This window comes from Schistocerca piceifrons, chromosome X (assembly GCF_021461385.2).
Source record: "Schistocerca piceifrons isolate TAMUIC-IGC-003096 chromosome X, iqSchPice1.1, whole genome shotgun sequence".
Lineage (NCBI taxonomy): Eukaryota > Metazoa > Arthropoda > Insecta > Orthoptera > Acrididae > Schistocerca > Schistocerca piceifrons.
Genome location: NC_060149.1, coordinates 114,571,909 through 114,590,850, shown reverse-complemented (window position 1 = coordinate 114,590,850; position 18,942 = coordinate 114,571,909). Strand labels below are relative to the sequence as shown.

At 42.9% G+C, this 18,942-nt stretch overlaps 1 protein-coding gene across 1 annotated transcript in view; it reads right to left on the bottom strand.

Annotated features, from left to right (window-relative positions):
* LOC124722131 overlaps positions 1 to 18,677 on the bottom strand; it is a 218,935-nt gene extending 200,258 nt beyond the window's left edge. Inside the window, exon 1 of the mRNA XM_047247335.1 lies at positions 17,311 to 18,677. Within this exon, the coding sequence (XP_047103291.1) occupies positions 17,321 to 18,676 (1,356 nt within the window). The 5' untranslated portion in view covers position 18,677 and the 3' untranslated portion in view covers positions 17,311 to 17,320. The remainder of the gene's footprint in view (positions 1 to 17,310) is intronic.
* Between the last annotated feature and the right edge of the window lie 265 nt (positions 18,678 to 18,942).

Sequence of the window (18,942 nt, the reverse complement as noted above, 5' to 3'; positions counted from 1 at the left end):
TTTCTATGAGAGCCAGAGGATTGAAGCATGTTAATGTCGGTTTAGCAGCAGCTGACACGAGTGTCAAAGTCATGGTAGAAAAAACAAAGTGTATAGCAGTGTACACTGATTGGATGCGTTACAACAGAAAAAAACAATGTATTGAACTGCTTATGAAGGACCAATACAGGAGCCCTCTCGTGTGGTTGATAGTCTGTTGGACATGGTCATCCTACAGTACAGGTGATGAAGCTTTACACTGGCCTGTGGAAGTGACTTCGATCTCGAACGACGGGCTGCAATGAACCAATACCTGTATATTTAATAGGATCGCTACATATGTTTGGGTAATGGACAAGAATGCACCCTGAGAGACATAAAGTGACTTATTTTGAGATATGAGAGTGCCACGAATATGATTCACCAGTGGCTGTAATCATTAAAAGAGGTCTCTACAGCATCCAACGCAAGTAAGTGGTTGAATGGATAGATTTGATTCCAAAACACTGACATTATTTCTACCAGAAAGCGTAACACTATCAGCAGCTCGTTTGTGTACCTGTAGACTCAAGAACACTTTTTATGCATGGTGACAGTAACATAGTCGCGACGATCGTGTTTTTAATTGCATGGTCTTTACACGAAATGTTTGTTGTGGGCTGTAGAATCCCTCTGTGGTCAGCTTCAGATGTCAGTTCTCGATAGGGTTCCTCAAAAAGAACATTGTGTTCCCACCATGGATTCCCATTTGACCTACCTGGTGAGTGTAATCCAACTACAGAAATAACAAAACCAAAAATTCCTTGCCATACAAAGTGACTCTCATGATCAACTTAATTTCGAAATAACGAGGACATTCTGCAGTGATCGGTAGTTTTCGCATCAAAATAGTCGGAAATTATTTTTTCCTAATTTTGCGCAGGGTGGGTATGTCTCTGCTGATCATTTGTGATCGGTAGCAGTACACTTCACTGGACGTCTCAAAATAATGAGATGCGAGTGCAGTCAAACGTAAAAACCTATACCGATTTTGCTCATAAATGGACTTGGTCTATTTTCGTGGGAAGAGGACATTTATTATTTCCGTTTCTAATGGTTGCTTCATTATAGGAATCGAGTTGATGTTGAATAGTCGTGCATAGAATGGCGGGCGAGTTCTCTACGAGACCGCAGCTCTTCTCTGGTCCCAGCTGGAGCGTCCTACGTGACGTTAAACAAAAGTGTTTTTCATCCCAGAACGAGAGGCCTATTGGGGACGTTGAGGACCTGTCTAGTCTGTGACAGTTCTTCACCGCAACTGCGCCCCCTAACCATTAGGGGGCAAGCAATATGCATTCGGGACAGCCGTTCTTTTATCTCCTATTGTTTAGTTAACTATAGCTGCTTTTGTGTTGGCGAACGATCATCGTCTCTAGGTGGACAGCGGCCAGCACGTGTCGCGAGGCTGCTGGTGGAGTAGCTCCCTCCCTACCTCTGTCCATCCATCCTATAGGTGGTTGGAGGGTAGAGGGTCTCGATTTTCGGCAGTTTGTGATTGTACATGGAGGAGAACGCACATTCGTCTACCACCCCCCCCCCTCCTCCTCCTGCAGTCTTTTTAGGATGACGCTTTTCCCCAGTACATATGTTGCATTATGACTCGTTGGCTACAAGTTCTGGTTTTTTCATGACAATTACGAAGTGTAATTAGAGCTGTGACGCATTTTTTCCATCAGCTGTGATTATGTGTATTGGCTTTGGTTAGCTGGGTTGTAGGGTGATTTTTAGTAGGCGTCTGTAGCGAACTCCGATGTCAAACAGCAATAGATGCTGTATGCTTAGAGGTAATATACTTTATAAACTCCTCTCTGTCCAACACCAGCATCTCGTCAGTTGAATATATTTCCCGCCAAAAAGAATAAAGATAGTATCTTACACCCAAGCCTTTGTCGCGCCAGCTTGTAGGTGTAGCGTAGAGTTTGAGTGTATCTGTCGCTGGTTTCGAGTGGTATTGAGAAATTTTTTCTCAGAAGGATAACACCAGTTGTATGGTATCGTTAGTTTTTGCAGCGTAGTGTGCTTTTTTTGCCATACTTGTGTAGCGCTATGCATTTAGCTGTGTAATTAGGACCAATCTTTGTGATAACGTAATTAGGATCGATATTTGCGTCAGTTTCCCGATCGAAATCAATCAAGTACAGTAACCTAACCTTTCTCTTCTGTATCTGGACACTTTCCATGTGTTAGGGGGTGCACTTAGGCTTTCCATGCAGTAGAATCTGGATTTGAGTCGCTGATACATTGCGTTTTTTACATGCACTACGTGTTTGTGCACTGCATTATTTTCAGGTGTTTAAGCATTGTGAGCATGTTTGCATAGAGTTACACATGCATTATTTAGGTGATCTACGACTAGTTTGCACGGATGTATGCTGCGTAATGGATTATTTTGGTAATTTACAAGTTGTTTGCATCTCTGCAGATCAGTGTACTGCATTATTTACGAGAACTTTCCAGGTCTGTAAACTGTCTATTGTGACCCCAAACACATCAGAGTGAGTGTTTTGTATCAGCATAATAAATAAACTACGTGAAATCCGCCCTCAAGTAAATTGTTCCAAAAATAAATAAAATACACTCCTTCCTCTCTTCAACAGCACAGAACAGACTGAGTCAGTTTCACACCATATTTCCCCTCCAGACCACAGGTCGGATGAAGAGGCTGGGGCACACGTGCAGCTCAGAAAAACACGTGATGTCATCATGATGCTGTGCTCCTATTGACTGAACTGCATGATCACATAACCTATCATGGTGCCCTCTAGTGGTGAACTCTAGAACTAGTCTAGAACTTTGGTCTGCTGGATCGGAGGCAGTTGACTCTTGTGTTGTGGGAGGTTATACATAGGCTTTAGAAATGACAGACAGTTCCAATAGAGACAGATGTTTCAATGCATAGTGTAATGTATCTTTAATGCATCTCGGTGCAAAGCATTTATTTGCAGGACCGTATTCTTCCTTTTCACATGTTCAAGCATTAATGCTCGCTTCCATTCTTCATGCAGTGAGCTGTGGATGCACACTTTAGCTTAATGAGTGCATGTAATACAGCTATTGAAACTCCCCCAACTGGCACGAACACCTCACTGATTCGCCGGCCGGTGTGGCCGAGCTGTTCTAAGCGCTTCAGTCTGGAACCGCGCGACAGCTAAGGTCGCAAGTTCGAATCCTGCCTCGGGCATGGATGTGTGTGATGTTGTTAGGTTAGTTAGGTTTAAGTAGTTCTAAGTTCTAGGGGACTAATGACCTCAGATGTTATGTCCCATAGTGCTCAGAGCCATTTGAACCATCCTCACTGATTCAACACATACTCCTTCAACACTGATAGTGCAACAAGCACTGATATCTCAGCCTCTTGTGGTGGTAACACCACACTAAGCCACTACTGCTGTAGGCAGATAATAAATTTAAACAAATTTCAATATATTTAAACAAATTTATACAAATTTAAACAAATTAAAAAAAATTAAATCAATTATATTCGAATTGAATGAGATCATGAACAGTCTGTAGTGGGGGCAACACCATACTAACTCCCCTCAACTGCAGGAGTAAGCTCTTAGAGCAAAATTCTCTCCAAAATTCAAATTTTCCCAACCATTTTCCAAGAGGATAACGCACCATCATGCAAAAAGTCGGAAATGGGGGCGGGTGACTGCCAGGTGACCCGTAGAAGCAGATAATTCAATTTCCCGCCAAAATTCAAACTTCCTGTTAGGGGGACATGGCAGGGGGCACGGACACTTTCCTGCCAAAAGCCGCCATCTTGGATAACGGTACTCGCGTCATCAGCTGACGTCACGAGCTCCATCTTGGATGAGGTTATGCGCTGTTACCACGTCTACATGTCGCTATCTTGGATGACGTCATCGCAGCCATCTTGGATACATCTGTCAACAATGCACTCTATGCTCACGGCGCCCCTAAACTACTACTAACGAAGGTGTTTGATGGGCAGTAGAGGACGGAAATTACTAAGCTCATACAGGATCCTAATGAGGGAAAGTAGACGGATATGGAATGCGAGACTCAGTGCATGTCGTTTGAGGGCCGGTAGGGAGTGGTAAAATTTTGATGGAACTGAAATTCATGTTACATTGACATAAGAGATGACTGGTGGATCTGGGTTTTGTAGGTGTGGTATATGATGAAGGAATGGAACTCCCATGTTCGGCCGGTTAGTGGTTTTAGTCCGTTCTGGTGTTTTTGTTTTATGGCTAGTAGTTGTAGTTTCCATGTTAATTTACCGTCGAGCGTTTATCTGAGGTATTTTAGTGTGTTAGTTACTTAGAGAGGAAAGTGGTAAATGGCGTGGTGGAAATCATTGGGACGGAATCTGTGGGAATTTTGTCCTGCGATGATAGCCTGGACCTTGGAAGATTTGATCTCGAGGAGACACTAGTAGAACCGAGAGGTAAACTGGTTGAAATCGGGTTGAAGATGTCGTTGGCATTTCCGAGAGTGGATGGATGGACAGGAGGAGCGGGTTTAAGCAGATCTGCAGTGTGGAGGATACACAGGAATGGAGAAAATAAAGAGTCATGGGGAAAAAATGATGTGTCATGGAAGATAAGGAAATAAGTGCAGTTTATGGTTACGTAGGATGAACGGTTGGAGAGAAAGGATGCAAGAATGTGGACATATCTTCTGGTAAACCTTCCGGGATGTAAGGTCGTGGTCCATGAAACTCTTCAGCTCCTAACGTTTCGTCCAGAGCTGCGCTGGACATCTTCAGAGGGGTGTTTCTCCTCCGGTGAGTCTTGCCAACTGACGGGTCGGCAAGACTCACCGGAGGAGAAACACCCCTCTGAAGATGTCCAGCGCAGCTCTGGACGAAACGTTAGGAGCTGAAGACTTTCATGGACCACGACCTTACATCCCGGAAGGTTTACCAGAAGAAATGTCATCCGGTCGTGAAAGCCTTCATACAATGTGGACATAGTTTATTGGAAGTGCATACCACTGGAGTTTGAAAATATCGGAATTCCATACACGTGCACATGCTTTCTCAGTGTCAAGAGACACAAAGATGGCACATTCACGGTTACCGATTTGATGGGAAACTATCACCGACTTTAGATGAATTTCCGTTGGTGACAGATTATTATTGACACAAGTGAAAAGACATATTTCATAATTCTGTGCAGTTAAAAAAATCCAACTAACTTTTTCGGCGATTTGTTACTCTGTATAAGACGTGTGTCTGCCACTTTACATCAGAGCGAAACATATTGACTGAATAAAAATCCACTTCAGTTGTGACTGATACGTCTTTTTTAATACGCAACCGGTTTCGAAAGTTTCAGCCTCCCCCATTAGGTGCAGCCAGTTATGAACAAGAGATGGAGGACGCTTACAAGAACTATGGGATTGACATCCACAAACGATGGAATGCCAGCCCCATAGTTCTTCTAAGCTAGCTTCTCCTCCTCTTGTTCAGGGTTGGTTGGCATATGATGATGAAGCTTCAATCTTCCGAAATCGGGATTGCAATAAAAAATACTAATTACTTACAACTGAAGAGGATTTTTGTTGATGATCGGAAGAATTCCACCAACAGCTGGTAAAATTGTTGTTTATTGAAACACAACCGGTTTTGCGGCCTGAAGCCACATCATTAGGTGCAACCTACATGGTGAAGATATTGTGGATATTAAAATTAATTAAGGAATGTCTAAAATATGCTCACAACGTTAAAAGGCCATATCCATGACTCCTAGTCAGAATTTAGAAATCAGTGAATATTGCCAATACTATGGCGAACGAAAGGAACGAAGACGTGCTCCATTCATTTAGGATAAATTGCTGATAGGTGAAAGTTGCAGTTGCAGAGTCTTTTTTAAAATTTGCCTGCATCTAAAAAGAAGAAAGAAAAATATTTTATAGTGACAGGGCGATGAAAGTATTTTTTTAAAAAGGGCCGTACTGGCAATAAAAAATTGTTACTAATAACATAAGTCGCGGCAAAATGCAAATTACTGTGTAGAATGTATCAGGTGGCAGTGTCTTAGTGCAGCGGCAGGGCATCCCGGTGTTGGACAAAGTAACAGTGGCCCACACGACTGACTAAGAGTAGTTGGCTGGCGGAACAGAAGCTATCCATGTGACAGTTCGACGATATGTACTAACGACTAGGAGCGCTTTGTCGTTTTTAGTGTTTTCAAAAAAGTGGTTTAAATGGCTCTGAGCACTATGGGACTTAACATCTTAGGTTATCAGTCCCCTAGGACTTAGAACTACTTACACCTAACTAACCTAAGGTCATCACACACATCCATGCCCGAGGCAGGATTCGAACCTGCGACCGTAGCAGTCCCGCAGCTCCGGACTGCAGCGCCTAGAACCGCACGGCCACCACGGCCGGCGTTAGCGTTTTTTTTTTTTTTTTTTTTTTTTTCCACGAGCGAGGGCCCACCAGGGTGACTGGCTGCAGGATGTGATTCGTGGGATCTTTAAGTACATAACCATGCAGGTGGATTAAAAAAGTCTATCCCACCCCTGGGGACCTCTCCTTGACAGTCGTTCGGTCGGGTCGCTTTTACTTTGTCGAATACCAGGTTGCCCTGCCATGGCACTGGTAAGACACTCTCACCTGTTACATTCCAAACAGTAATTTGCATAGTGCCACGACTAATTAGGTTAGCAGTGACAATTTTTTATCGCCAATTCGGTCCTATTTTAAAAATGGTTTTAGAGTACTCTCACTACAAAACATTTTTCTTTTTTCTGTTTAGATGCAGACATTTTTTAAATTTTTTTCATTCTTTCGCTACAAAATACTTTTCTTTCTTTCTTCATCTACATCTTCATGGATACTCTGCAAATCACATTTAAGTGCATGGCAGAGGGCTCATCGAACCACCTTCACAATAATTTTCCATTATTCCGATCTCGTATAGTGCGCGGAAAAATCGGACACCTAGATCATTCCGTGCGAGCTCTGATTTCCCTTACGATGATCATTTCTCCCTATGTAGGTCAGCGTCAATAAAATATTTTCGCATTCGGAGGAGAAAGTTGGTGAGTGAAATTTCATGAGAAGATTACGCCACAACGAAAATCGCCTTTGTTTTAATGATGTCGACCTCAAATCCTGTATCATTTCGGTGACGCTCTCTCCCCTGTTTCGCTATAATACAAAACGTGCTGCCATTCTTCGAGCTTTCTCGATGTACTGCGTCAATCCTATCTGGTAAGGATCCCACACTGCAGTATTCTAAAAGAGGACATACAACCATATTGTTTAGACGCAGGCAAATTTTAAAACACGGCTCTGTAACTGCCAGTTTCACCTATCAGCAATTTGTCCTAAATGAACGGAGCATGCCTCCGTCACCTTTCGTTCGCCATAGTATTCACAGGTAAATTGTTATCAGGAGAAAGAAAACTGGCGTTCTACGGGTCGGAGCGCGGAATGTCAGCTCCCTTAATCGGGCAGGCAGGTTAGAAAATAAAAAAAGGGAAATGGATAGGTAAAAGTTAGATATAGTGGGAATTAGTGAAGTTCGGTGGCAGGAGGAACTAGACTTCTGGTTAGATGAATACAGGGTTATAAATACAAAACCAAATAGGACTATTGCAGGAGTACATCTACATCTACATCTACATCTACATCCATACTCCGCAAGCCACCTGACGGTGTGTGGCGGAGGGTACCTTGAGTACCTCTACCGGTTCTCCCTTCTATTCCAGTCTCGTATTGTTCGTGGAAAGAAGGATTGTCGGTATGCTTCTGTGTGGGCTCTAATCTCTCAGATTTTATCCTCATCGTCTCTTCGCGAGATATACGTAGGAGGGAGCAATATACTGCTTGACTCTTCGGTGAAGGTATGTTCTCGAAACTTCAACAAAAGCCCGTACCGAGCTACTGAGCGTCTCTCCTGCAGAGTCTTCCACTGGAGTTTATCTATCATCTCCGTAACGCTTTCGCGATTACTAAATGATCCTGTAACGAAGCACGCTGCTCTCCGTTGGATCTTCTCTATCTCTTCTATGAACCCTATCTGGTACGGATCCCACACTGGTGAGCAGTATTCAAGCAGTGGGCAAACAAGCGTACTGTAACCTACTTCCTTTGTTTTCGGATTGCATTTCCTTAGGATTCTTACAATGAATCTCAGTCTGGCATCTGCTTTACCAACGATCAACTTTATATGATCATTCCATTTCAAATCACTCCTAATGCGTATTCCCAGATAATTTATGGAATTAACTGCTTCCAGTTGCTGACCTGCTATTTTGTAGCTAAATGATAAGCGATCTATCTTTCTATGTATTCGCAGCACAGCCGGCAGAAGTGGCCGTGCGGTTAAAGGCGCTGCAGTCTGGAACCGCAGGACCGCTACGGTCGCAGGTTCAAATCCTGCCTCGGGCATGGATGTTTGTGATGTCCTTAGGTTAGTTAGGTTTAACTAGTTCTAAGTTCTAGGGGACTAATGACCTCAGCAGTTGAGTCCCATAGTGCTCAGAGCCGTTTGAACCATATTCGCAGCACATTACACTTGTCTACATTGACGTTGAATTGCCATTCCCTGCACCATGCGTCAATTCGCTGCAGATCCTCCTGCATTTCAGTACAATTTTTCATTGTTACAACCTCTCGATACACCAAAAAGCGTCAGTGAACTTCCGATGTCATCCACAAGGTCATTTATGTATGTTGTGAATAGCAACGGTCCTATGACACTCCCCTGCGCCACACCTGAAATCACTCTTACTTCGGAAGACTTCTCTCCATTGAGAATGACATGCTGTGTTCTGTTATCTAGGAACTCTTCAATCCAATCACACAATTGGTCTGATAGTCCATATGCTCTTACTTTGTTCATTAAACGACTGTGGGGAACTGTATCGAACGCCTTGCGAAAGTCAAGAAACACGGCATCTACCTCGGAACCCGTGTCTATGGCCCCCTGAGTCTCGTGGACGAATAGCGCGAGCTGGGTTTCACACGACCGTTTTTTTCGAAACCCATGCTGATTCCTACAGAGTAGATTTCTAGTCTCCAGAAAAGTCATTATACTCGAACATAATACGAGTTCCAAAATTCTACAACTGATCGATGTTAGAGATATAGGTCTATAGTTCTGCACATCTGTTCGACGTCCCTTCTTGAAGACGGGGATGACCTGTGCCCTTTTCCAATCCTTTGGAAAGCTACGCTCTTCTAGAGACCTACGGTACACCGCTGCAAGAAGGTTTAATAATGAATAGGAAATTAGGAATGCAGGTAAGCTACTACAAACAGCATAAAGAACGCATTATTGTGGCCAAGATAGATACGAAGCCCACGTAGCCACAGTAGTACAAGTTTATATGCCAACTAGCTCCGCAGATGACGAAGAGATTGATGAAATGTATGAAGAGATAAAAGAAATTATTCCGATAGTGAAGGGAGACGAAAATTTAATAGTCATGGGTGACTGGAACTCGGTAGTAGGAAAAGGAAGAGAAGGAAACGTAGTAGGTGAATATGGAATGGGAGGCAGGAATGAAAGAAAAATCCACCTGGTAGAATTTTGCACAGAGCCTAACTTAATCATAGTTAACACTTGGTTCAAGAATCATAAAATGAGATTGTTTACATGGAAGAAGCCTGGAGATACCGGAAGGTCTCAGATATATTATATAATGCTAAGACAGAGGTTCAGGAACCAGGTTTTAAATTGTAAGACATTTCCAAAGGCAGATGTGGACTCTGACCACAATCTATTGGTTATGAACTGTAGATTGAAACTGAAGAAACTGCAAAAAGGTGGGAATTTGAGGAAATGGGTCCTGGATAAACTGAAAGAACCAGAGGTTGTAAAGAGCTTCAAGGAGAGCATTAGGGAATGATTGACAAGAATGGGGGAAAGAAATACAGTAGAAGAAGAATGGGTAGCTTTGAGAGATGAAACAGTGAAGGTAGCAGAGGATCAAGTAGGTAAAAAGACGTGGGCTAATAGAAATCCTAGGGTTACAGAAGAGATATTGAATTTATTTGATGAAAGGAGAAAATATAAAAATGCAGTAAATGAAGCAGGCAAAAAGGAATACAAACTTCTCAAAAATGAGATCGACAGGAAGTGCAAAATGGCTAAGCAGGGATGGCTAGAGGACAAATGTAAGGATGTAGAGGTGCGTATCACCAGGGGTAAGATAGATACCGCCTACAGGAAAATTAAAGAGACCTTTGGAGACAAGAGAACCACTTGCATGAATATCAAGAGCTCAGATGGAAACCCAGTTCTAAGCAAAGAAGGGAAAGCAGGAAGGTGGTAGGAGTATATAGAGGGTCTATACAAGGGCGACGTTCTTGAGGACAATAATATGGAAATGGAAGAGAATGTAGATGAAGATGAAATAGGAGGTATGATACTGCGTGAAGGATTGACAGAGCAATGAAAGTCCTAAGTCGAAACAAGGCCCCGGGAGTAGACAACATTCCATTAGAACTACTGACAGCCTTGGGAGAGCCAGGCCTAACAAAACTGTACCATCTGGTGAGCAAGATGTATGAGACAGGCAAAATACCCTCAAACGTCAAGAAGAATGTAATAATTTCAATCCCAAAGAAAGCAGGTGTTGACAGATGTGAAAATTACCGAATTATCAGTTTATTAAGCCACGGCTGCAAAATAGTAACACGAATTCTTTACAGACGAATTGAAAAACTGGTAGAAGCCGACCTCGGTGAAGATCAGTTTGGATTCCGTAGAAATGTTTGAACACGTGAGGCAGTGCTGACCCTACGACTTATCTTAGAAAATAGATTAAGGAAAGGCAAACCTACGTTTCTAGCATTTGTATACTTAGAGAAAGCATTTGACAATTTTGACTGTAATATTCTCTTTCAAATTCTGAAATTGGCAGGGGTAAAATACAGGGAGCGAAAGGCTATTTACAATTTGTACAGAAACCAGATGGCAGTTATAAGAGTCGAGGGGCATTGAAAGGGAAGCAGTGGTTGGGAAGGGAGTGAGACAGGGTTGTAGCCTATTGCCAATGTTATTCAATCTGTATATTGACCAAGCAGTAAAGGAAACAAAAGAACAATTCGGAGTAGGAATTAAAATCCATGGAGAAGAAATAAAAACTTGGAGGTTCGCCGATGACATTGTAATTCTGTCAGAGACAGCAAAGGACCTGGAAGAGCAGCTGAATGGAATGGACAGTGTCCTGAAAGGAGGATATAAGATCAGCATCAACAAAAGTAAAACGAGGATAATGGAATGTAGTCGAATTAAGTCGGGTGATGCTGCGGGAATTAGATTAAGAAATGAGTTTTGCTATTTGGGGAGCAAAGTAACTGATGATGGTCGAAGTAGAGAGGATATAAAATGTAGACTGGCAATGGCAAGGAAAGCGTTTCTGAAGAAGAGAAATTTGTTAACATCGAGTATAGATTGAAGTGTCAGGAAGTCGTTTCTGAAATTATTTGTATGGAGTGTAGCCATGTATGGAAGTGAAACATGGACGATAAATAGCTTAGACAAGAAGAGAATAGAAGCTTTCGAAATGCGGTGCTACACAAGAGTGCTGAAGATTAGATGGGTAGATCACCTAACTAATGAGGAGGTATTGAATAGAATTTGAGAGAAGAGCAATTTGTGGCGCAACTTGACTGGAAGAAGGGGTCGGTTAGTAGGGCATATTCTGAGGCATCAAGGGATCACCAATTTAGTATTGGAGGGCAGCGTGGAGGGTAAAAATCGTAGAGGGAGACCAAGAGATGAATACACTAAACAGATTCAGGATGTAGGTTGCAGTAAGTATTGGGAGATGAAGAAGCTTGCACAGGATAGAGCAGCATGGAGAGCTACATCAAACCAGTCTCTGGACTGAAGGCTACAACAACAACAACAGTAAATTTTGACTAGGAGCGATAGGTGTACCTATGTCCTTTTGACGTTGTGAGTACATTTTATTAATTTTAATTTCCACACTGTGGTGCAACTGTACATTGCTCTTTACCATGTAGGTTGCACTTGATGATACAGCTTTAGGCGTTTGTGATTCAATAAACAACAATTTTACCAGCTGTTAGCGGAATTCTCCCGAAATTTATGCCCTTGAACAGCTGTGGATGTGCAGAATGTAATATAGTTTGGGATTTTTATTGCATTATGTTTACCTGATCAAGTGTTTTGTAGAAGTGAAACAGTAATCATAGCAATGGGGAATAGCTGTTGATGTTGCACAAAGTAAACGAAGTCGATTTTACCTGCCGAAAAAATGGTGGCTAGTGTTTCCTGGGATACAAAATGCGAGTCGTGTAAAAGGTTCAAATGGCTCTGAGCACCGTGGGACTTAACATCTGAGGTCATCAGTCCCCTAGAACTTAGAACTACATAAACCTAACTAACCTATGGACATCTCACACGCGGTCGCGCGGTTCCAGACTGAAGCACCTAGAACTGCTTGGCCACACTGGCCGGCGCGTGTAAATGATGAATTTGTGGAGAAAACACATCAGATAATACCGCGAAGGCCTTCTGAACCAGAGACGTATTAGGTACGAATTGCTGCATCATCGACCCGATTCACCAGATTTATCACTTTCTGACTTCCATATATTAGCAGAGGTAAAGAAACTTGTGATTGGGAAACATTTTCGGCCTAATGAGGTTATCGCAGCGAAGATAGATATCTTGCTGTGTCTTACTTTAGGGATGGAATACATTCATTAGGCACAACGGATTGACTTAAATAGAGATGAAGTTGAAAATAAACGCTTTTTTATCTAAAAAAAGGAAAAGCGCAGACCTCACTTTCAGACAGTAAAATATATAGGTTGTCCTCGAATGCCTACCGTGTAGCATATATCGACATCGATTTCGATTTTTCTGAGAAATGGAACATTAATACATCCTGACGAAGGTGGAGGGAAATGGCTGTTGTTTTTCTGGAAGTCGTTGGAAAAAAGAAATCGATCTCCTAATTACTGCTTTAGTGTTTCACCACTGGGCCCATGCTAAACATAGTCTAGCAATACGATGGTGTGTAGCAGATGTAATATCCGTCAAATTTCTGCGATGCGTGGCAATCAACGTGAATGCAAACAATTCAAAGTGGAATAGCAAAGAGAATTTTAAATCCCAGTATTTGATTACCATGTTTAGGAGAAAGTCATTAAGAGATGCTGTGCTAATATTTGACGTTATATCACGAATCATAGTGACCCGTTTATTAAATGGAAACATTTATTTCGATAGAATTATTTTGTGCTTAGTGGGAAGAGTACGTTTTCTGCTATTTCGGTCCCACTCATGGAGCGAATAGCAAAACGTTTGAGACATTGGACTTACTACAATCTCCTGTCGGTCATGAGAGTTTCCTCAAATCACTTCAAGAGACTGCTGGGATAGTTTCCCAAGCACTTCTCCAAATGGGTTAGTGCTCTAGCTTTGATGATATCTCTGTCGACGAGATGTAAATTTCAACCTTCCTTTTCCTTACCATTGATACCAAAACAGCCGGCCGGTGTGGCCGTGCGGTTCTAAGCGCTTCAGTGAGGAACCGCGTGACCACTACGGTCGCAGGTTCGAATCCTGCCTCGGGCATGGATGTGTGTGATGTCCTTAGGTTAGTTAGGTTTAAGTGGTTCTAAGTTCTAGGGGACTGATGACCTCAGATGTTGAGTCCCGTAGTGCTCAGAGCCATTTGCACCATTTTTGATACCAAAACAAAGAAACACGAAACCAAATATTACACGCGCTCCAACGACCCTCTAAATTGTTCACAAATAAACCTACCCAAGGGATACACATCGATTTTGATCAGCTTTGAATATGTTGTAGCGCAGAGCAAATAATAGACACAAATTTTTTAATGCGTGCCCATAAGGCCGTTAAGGGGGGTGAAACACACCCCTGAAAATAACAGTTTCATTTCTACGAATGAATACCATTGGACTGTAACAAATATAAAACACCTTCAAATACAAGTTCTATGGTTTTTGATGTAGCAACGGTGCACCCTGAATTGTCGAAAAAGACTTTTCTTCGAAAGACCCTCCCCTCACTATTTTATTTTTCATTTCGAAATTTGACTAACAGCAAAAACTGTAGCATCATTAATAGCAAATGCAATCATATATGATCCAGCAGTGTTCGACAGACGCATTTGTCAGAAATAAGATAGAAATATCTCTATTTCGCTGTATTCGCACCCGATATGTGTCCACTTCAATGCCAGTTGTCATGCTGCGTCGTTTAATAAGTCTTTCCCATATAGATATATAGATATCTGGTAAAGAAATATTTTAATTTTGTGATACATAAAACGTATTGCATTGTATTTGTGTTTTCTTTTTTTACTTTTTTTTTACAATTTGTAAGCTATTTCAGATGTAATTATGTTGTATTTGAAACCGTTTTTAGATTACTGCTGTAACATTATTGTAAATCTGTACAATAATGAGTAAGTGCAGAATTTTTCGGCTCAAAGAAATGGTGAATACACTTTCATTTTGCCCACGAAGCACAAGCAAAAGCACATGCGTCTTTGGAATACTTCATCATATATGACTGAATTTGGTATTAGTCAAATATCGAAATGAGAAGCAAAATAGTGAGGCGGAGGGTATTTATGGAAAAATGACTTTTTCAATAAACCCTGGTACACCGTTGAAACGTATTTTAAAATCCATAGAACTTTTCTTTGAAATTTTTTAATCTGTTTTTATCTATTTTCAACGGTATTTATTCAGAAATACTAAACTCATTTTTTTCATGCTGCTGTTTCATGCCTTTAATAGCCATATCGGTACGTATAAAAATGTGTTTTATTTTGCTCTGCACTACAACATATTCAAAACCAATTAAGATCGAAGTGTATCTCTTGGATTCTTCGCGTATGGCTGGATGATGTAAGCAACAAGCTACCTTCACTACGTGTTTACACAGTTTTCATTGAAGTTTAAGGGGCACCACTGTTAAAATAATTATTTAGTACGAAAAAATATAACACAAAACATGAGTAAGTCAGGAGTGTTACAGCTTATATTGCTGAATATGATACCCAAGGAACACGTTGCCTTTGATTTTTTAACATATTTCAGCAATAGAGGGATGTGCGTTTCATAATTCTTGTCGCAACTGTCGTTTTGATCTGTACTGCAAGAAAATGGGTAATTTATGGTCTGAGGTGTGCTTATTATTTCTCGTTTGTTTCGCAAATTTATAAATGGCAGAGGGTCCAACAGGCGTTACTTATCCACTAGAGGACTTCCGTGCCCCTTCCCCTACACTCACCCCCTGAACCTACACCGTCCCGCACAGCACTAGCCGAATGAAACGACCATTCCATTTAATTAATTTCTTCGAATCTCGTGTTCATTTGTTTAAAATTTCAGTCACGGTCAGAGAATTGTTAATACGATTCAACGTCTTTTCTTTTTTTAATCATCTGGACCTGCTGCGTAAAAAATTTTGTTTAAAGACATGACAAATTTTATATAACCAGTTACGCTGCTACGAGTATTATTTTTTTATTTGAACTATAGGTTTAGTTCAGCTATACAGCCAGCATCAGGTTATCTGTAATAGAACATCTTATTGAACATGTTATGTAAAATCAGTTTACTCATAAGTAACAACTGGTTATGTAAAATTTATTACGTCCTTAAAGCCTTTTGTTTTGTTGTTTGTGACTTTGTTACTATAATTGCTCTTTCTTCTCCGCTGTTATTTCTAGAAAGAGAACCACTGACACAATCATTGACAACTTTTAGTGTGTATACTTTTGCTGTATATGATACACAGAGGTAAAATGTATGAAGACTGATGAAGAAGCGAGAATCAAAAACATTCAAAAGTACACATGATAGTATTTGTCATTTAATATATCTCGCTGTAGTCTTTTTGACAGACTTCTCTTTAAGTTTATAAAGGTAAGGCCAATGTTACAGTGAACACACTAGGTGAAATCTCAGGAATGAATGCACCATAGTGATTCATCACTATAGAGCAGTAGAAATTCTTGTATGAGAACGATAATACCGCGGTACAGTACACATCATAATTTGGAATGGAACACAGAAACAAATAATTTATAAACACACAGTTCGGGGTAAAAATCGTGACTGACAACGAAGATTACATATATGCCTCCGAAAATGTTAAACTATAAATGGTAGACAGTATTACATTACGTAGCGTACAGTACTGTCCTGTAAGACCGTGCAGTGTACTTCATAGTTGGGCATATGCAACTGGTTGAAACTTTAAATTTTAAAAATTGGAGTACATGTTTGTACTAGTGATGTTACAGATACGACTTTTTTCTCAAAATCCGGAAAAATAGAAAGAAAACAATTAAACAGGTAAAAGCGGTGCGTGAGCGCGTTACGCTGCAATGCAGAAACTTAGTACGGAGCACTGACTGTCCCTTCCCCGATCAATAGTATAAGGTTACAGTCGCAGCTCCGAGCTAAAATTTCGGGTGGCGGGTTGGAGCAGTTTGTCAGCGGAAAAACACATGTTATCTTGTGAGAATGTGGAATGGCCGTATGTTAGTAAGCGAAAAAAACTGATTTCCGTGCATGCTTACAGAACACACGCTGCTATTGAAGAATTACCTGTGATCCATAAAGATAAAATCATAGACCTGCAACTTTTATGCAGCTGTTGTCTAGTATACCACTGTGTTAGACTTGTTTATGTGGAACGTTAAAAAAAAAAATTCAGACAGAAACATCTGAGTAATATTTCTGACAGCTACCCTACAAGAGCACAGATTTAATATTTGTCCTTTTAAGCGCTTGCAGTGTAAAAATTTCGTCAAACTCATTCACAATTACTAATAAAAACGAAATAAGTGCATGAACTGAGTAGGAGAGTATGTAAGGCATTGTTCTATCGTCGTACATGACATAAAGTTTACAATAAACTAAGGATAATTCGTAACAGTAGACGTATTATATCAGTTTTCATTTCCGTATGTTATAGACTTAACTTCATTTCTCTGAATTCGTGACTTATTTCACGTTATTCTGGACATTCTTGTGTCAATAATAACTGTGTAATGTAAATATTCCGATAAAATTTTGTCATTATCACGGCCTGCCTACTATGTTCTCATGTTTTTCATTACTTAGTAGGAGGGCACTGTTACTGGAAGAAAAAAGTGGCGAAGAAAGTACGTCCACTGTCATATGCAGCCTTGAACAGGCTTTAGGATGCTTTTCGAATATTTATAAATGACTGCAGTAAGAACAATGACATACGTTTTGTACATTATCGAGAGATTTAAATTTCTTCGCGTTCGCCTTTTAGATACAACGATTTAGCGAGGAGCGCGAGTACTTACGTGACGGATCTCAGAGCGCCATGACGGAGTCTCCCCCGCCACCATCGCCCAGGTTGTTGGCGGAGGCGGCCTTCTCGCCGGGCGTGATGAAGTCGGAGGCGGCGCAGCCCTTGAAGCGCATCTTGGCGTCGTCGCCGACTTCGACCGTCTTCTGGCAGAATATGAGCATGAAGCAGGACACAACGAAGAGAGTGGACGGCAGTATGGAGGCAACGAGGAACTGTCGGTAGGTGGTGGCCAAGTCGAAGCGCGCCACCACCTTGGACGTGTCGCTGTCTGCGTAGAAGCAGGGGAAGCGCGCGCGGGCGTTGTGGTCGGTGCCGTCCTTGCCGTATTCGCGCAAGAACTCTTTGCACTCGTCGCGCAGCGTATTCACGCAGCCCTCCATGTTGATGAAGAGGTGCGACTCGTTGGCGATGAGCAGGTCCTGCTCCGGCGGCGCGACCGTGCGGTTGCGGTCGAGAAGGCGCACGTTCGTCACGCTCACGTGCGACAGGTACGTGAAGTTGGTCTGGTCGCCGAAGAAATTCTCCGACAGCAGGGTGCCGTTGATGCAGTCGCCCGCCTCCACGCCCTGGGTCGTGTTCTCGATCGTGTAGCACGACGCCATCAAAATGGTCTTGTCGTCTTCAGTCCAAATTTCGCGGCCGGTGTCCACGTGTATAGCCCGCTCGCACGAGGACAGGTACACCTTGTCGCCACTGAGCAAGATCATGTTCTTGTTGCGCGTCGGGATCTCGAGACAGCGCCTTTCGCAGTTGTAGGGGGTGAGTATTTTGTTACAAGTCCCGCGCACACACGTCTGGAGGCCGGCCATGTCGATACAGTTTATTTTGCCGCGCCGCCCCGAGCACTTGAGAGGTGGCCCCACTTCCTTGAACACACACTCGAAGGCGTCCGTAATGTTGATGCACTCGCCGTTGGTGCAGTTGAAGGTGCCGGTCAGGTTGCGGCACTCGTCCGCGATGCACCGGCTCTTCTTGGCGTTCTCCTGGTCGATGCCGTAGCACGTCTTGTTGGCCGTCTGCGAGCAGTTGGCGAACAGCAGGTCGGAGCCGTTGCGGCGCAGGTTGACGTAGATCTGGATGCAGGCGCCCGAGCTCTTGGACAGACACCACTCACCGCACGTGCCCCACTCGCATGATTCGCGGTGCCAGGCGCGCGTCGTCGTGCACATGACGGGCGTCTCCGAGATGCCCGACTGGAAGGCGCGCAGCGTGGGGATGTACACGGCCACCGTGAGGTAGACGAGCGCCACGCTCGACAGCACGGCCGTCATCTGGCACATGCATATCGTGCCGCAGATCCGGTTGTCTTGCGGCGGGATGAGGAGGTCCTCGGGCGGGACCGGCTTGGACTTGGGCATGTTCGCTACTGGCGGCCGCGGCGGCTGCCGGCCGCCGCAGCGGAGCGATCAATAGCGGCGCCACCGGCGGCAGCCGCGCGCCGCGCCGTCGATGTCTGCGACTGCGGCCGCTGCGCGCGCACATTCCGCACCGCGCCGCCACCGCTGGCCCCCGCACAATCGTTACAACCCGCGTCCGCTGCCAAATGTCGCGATCAATACCACTCACCGCAAAACACACGTAAATATTTTGTCACGCAGCTGTCACCGTTTCCAGCGTCCTTGGC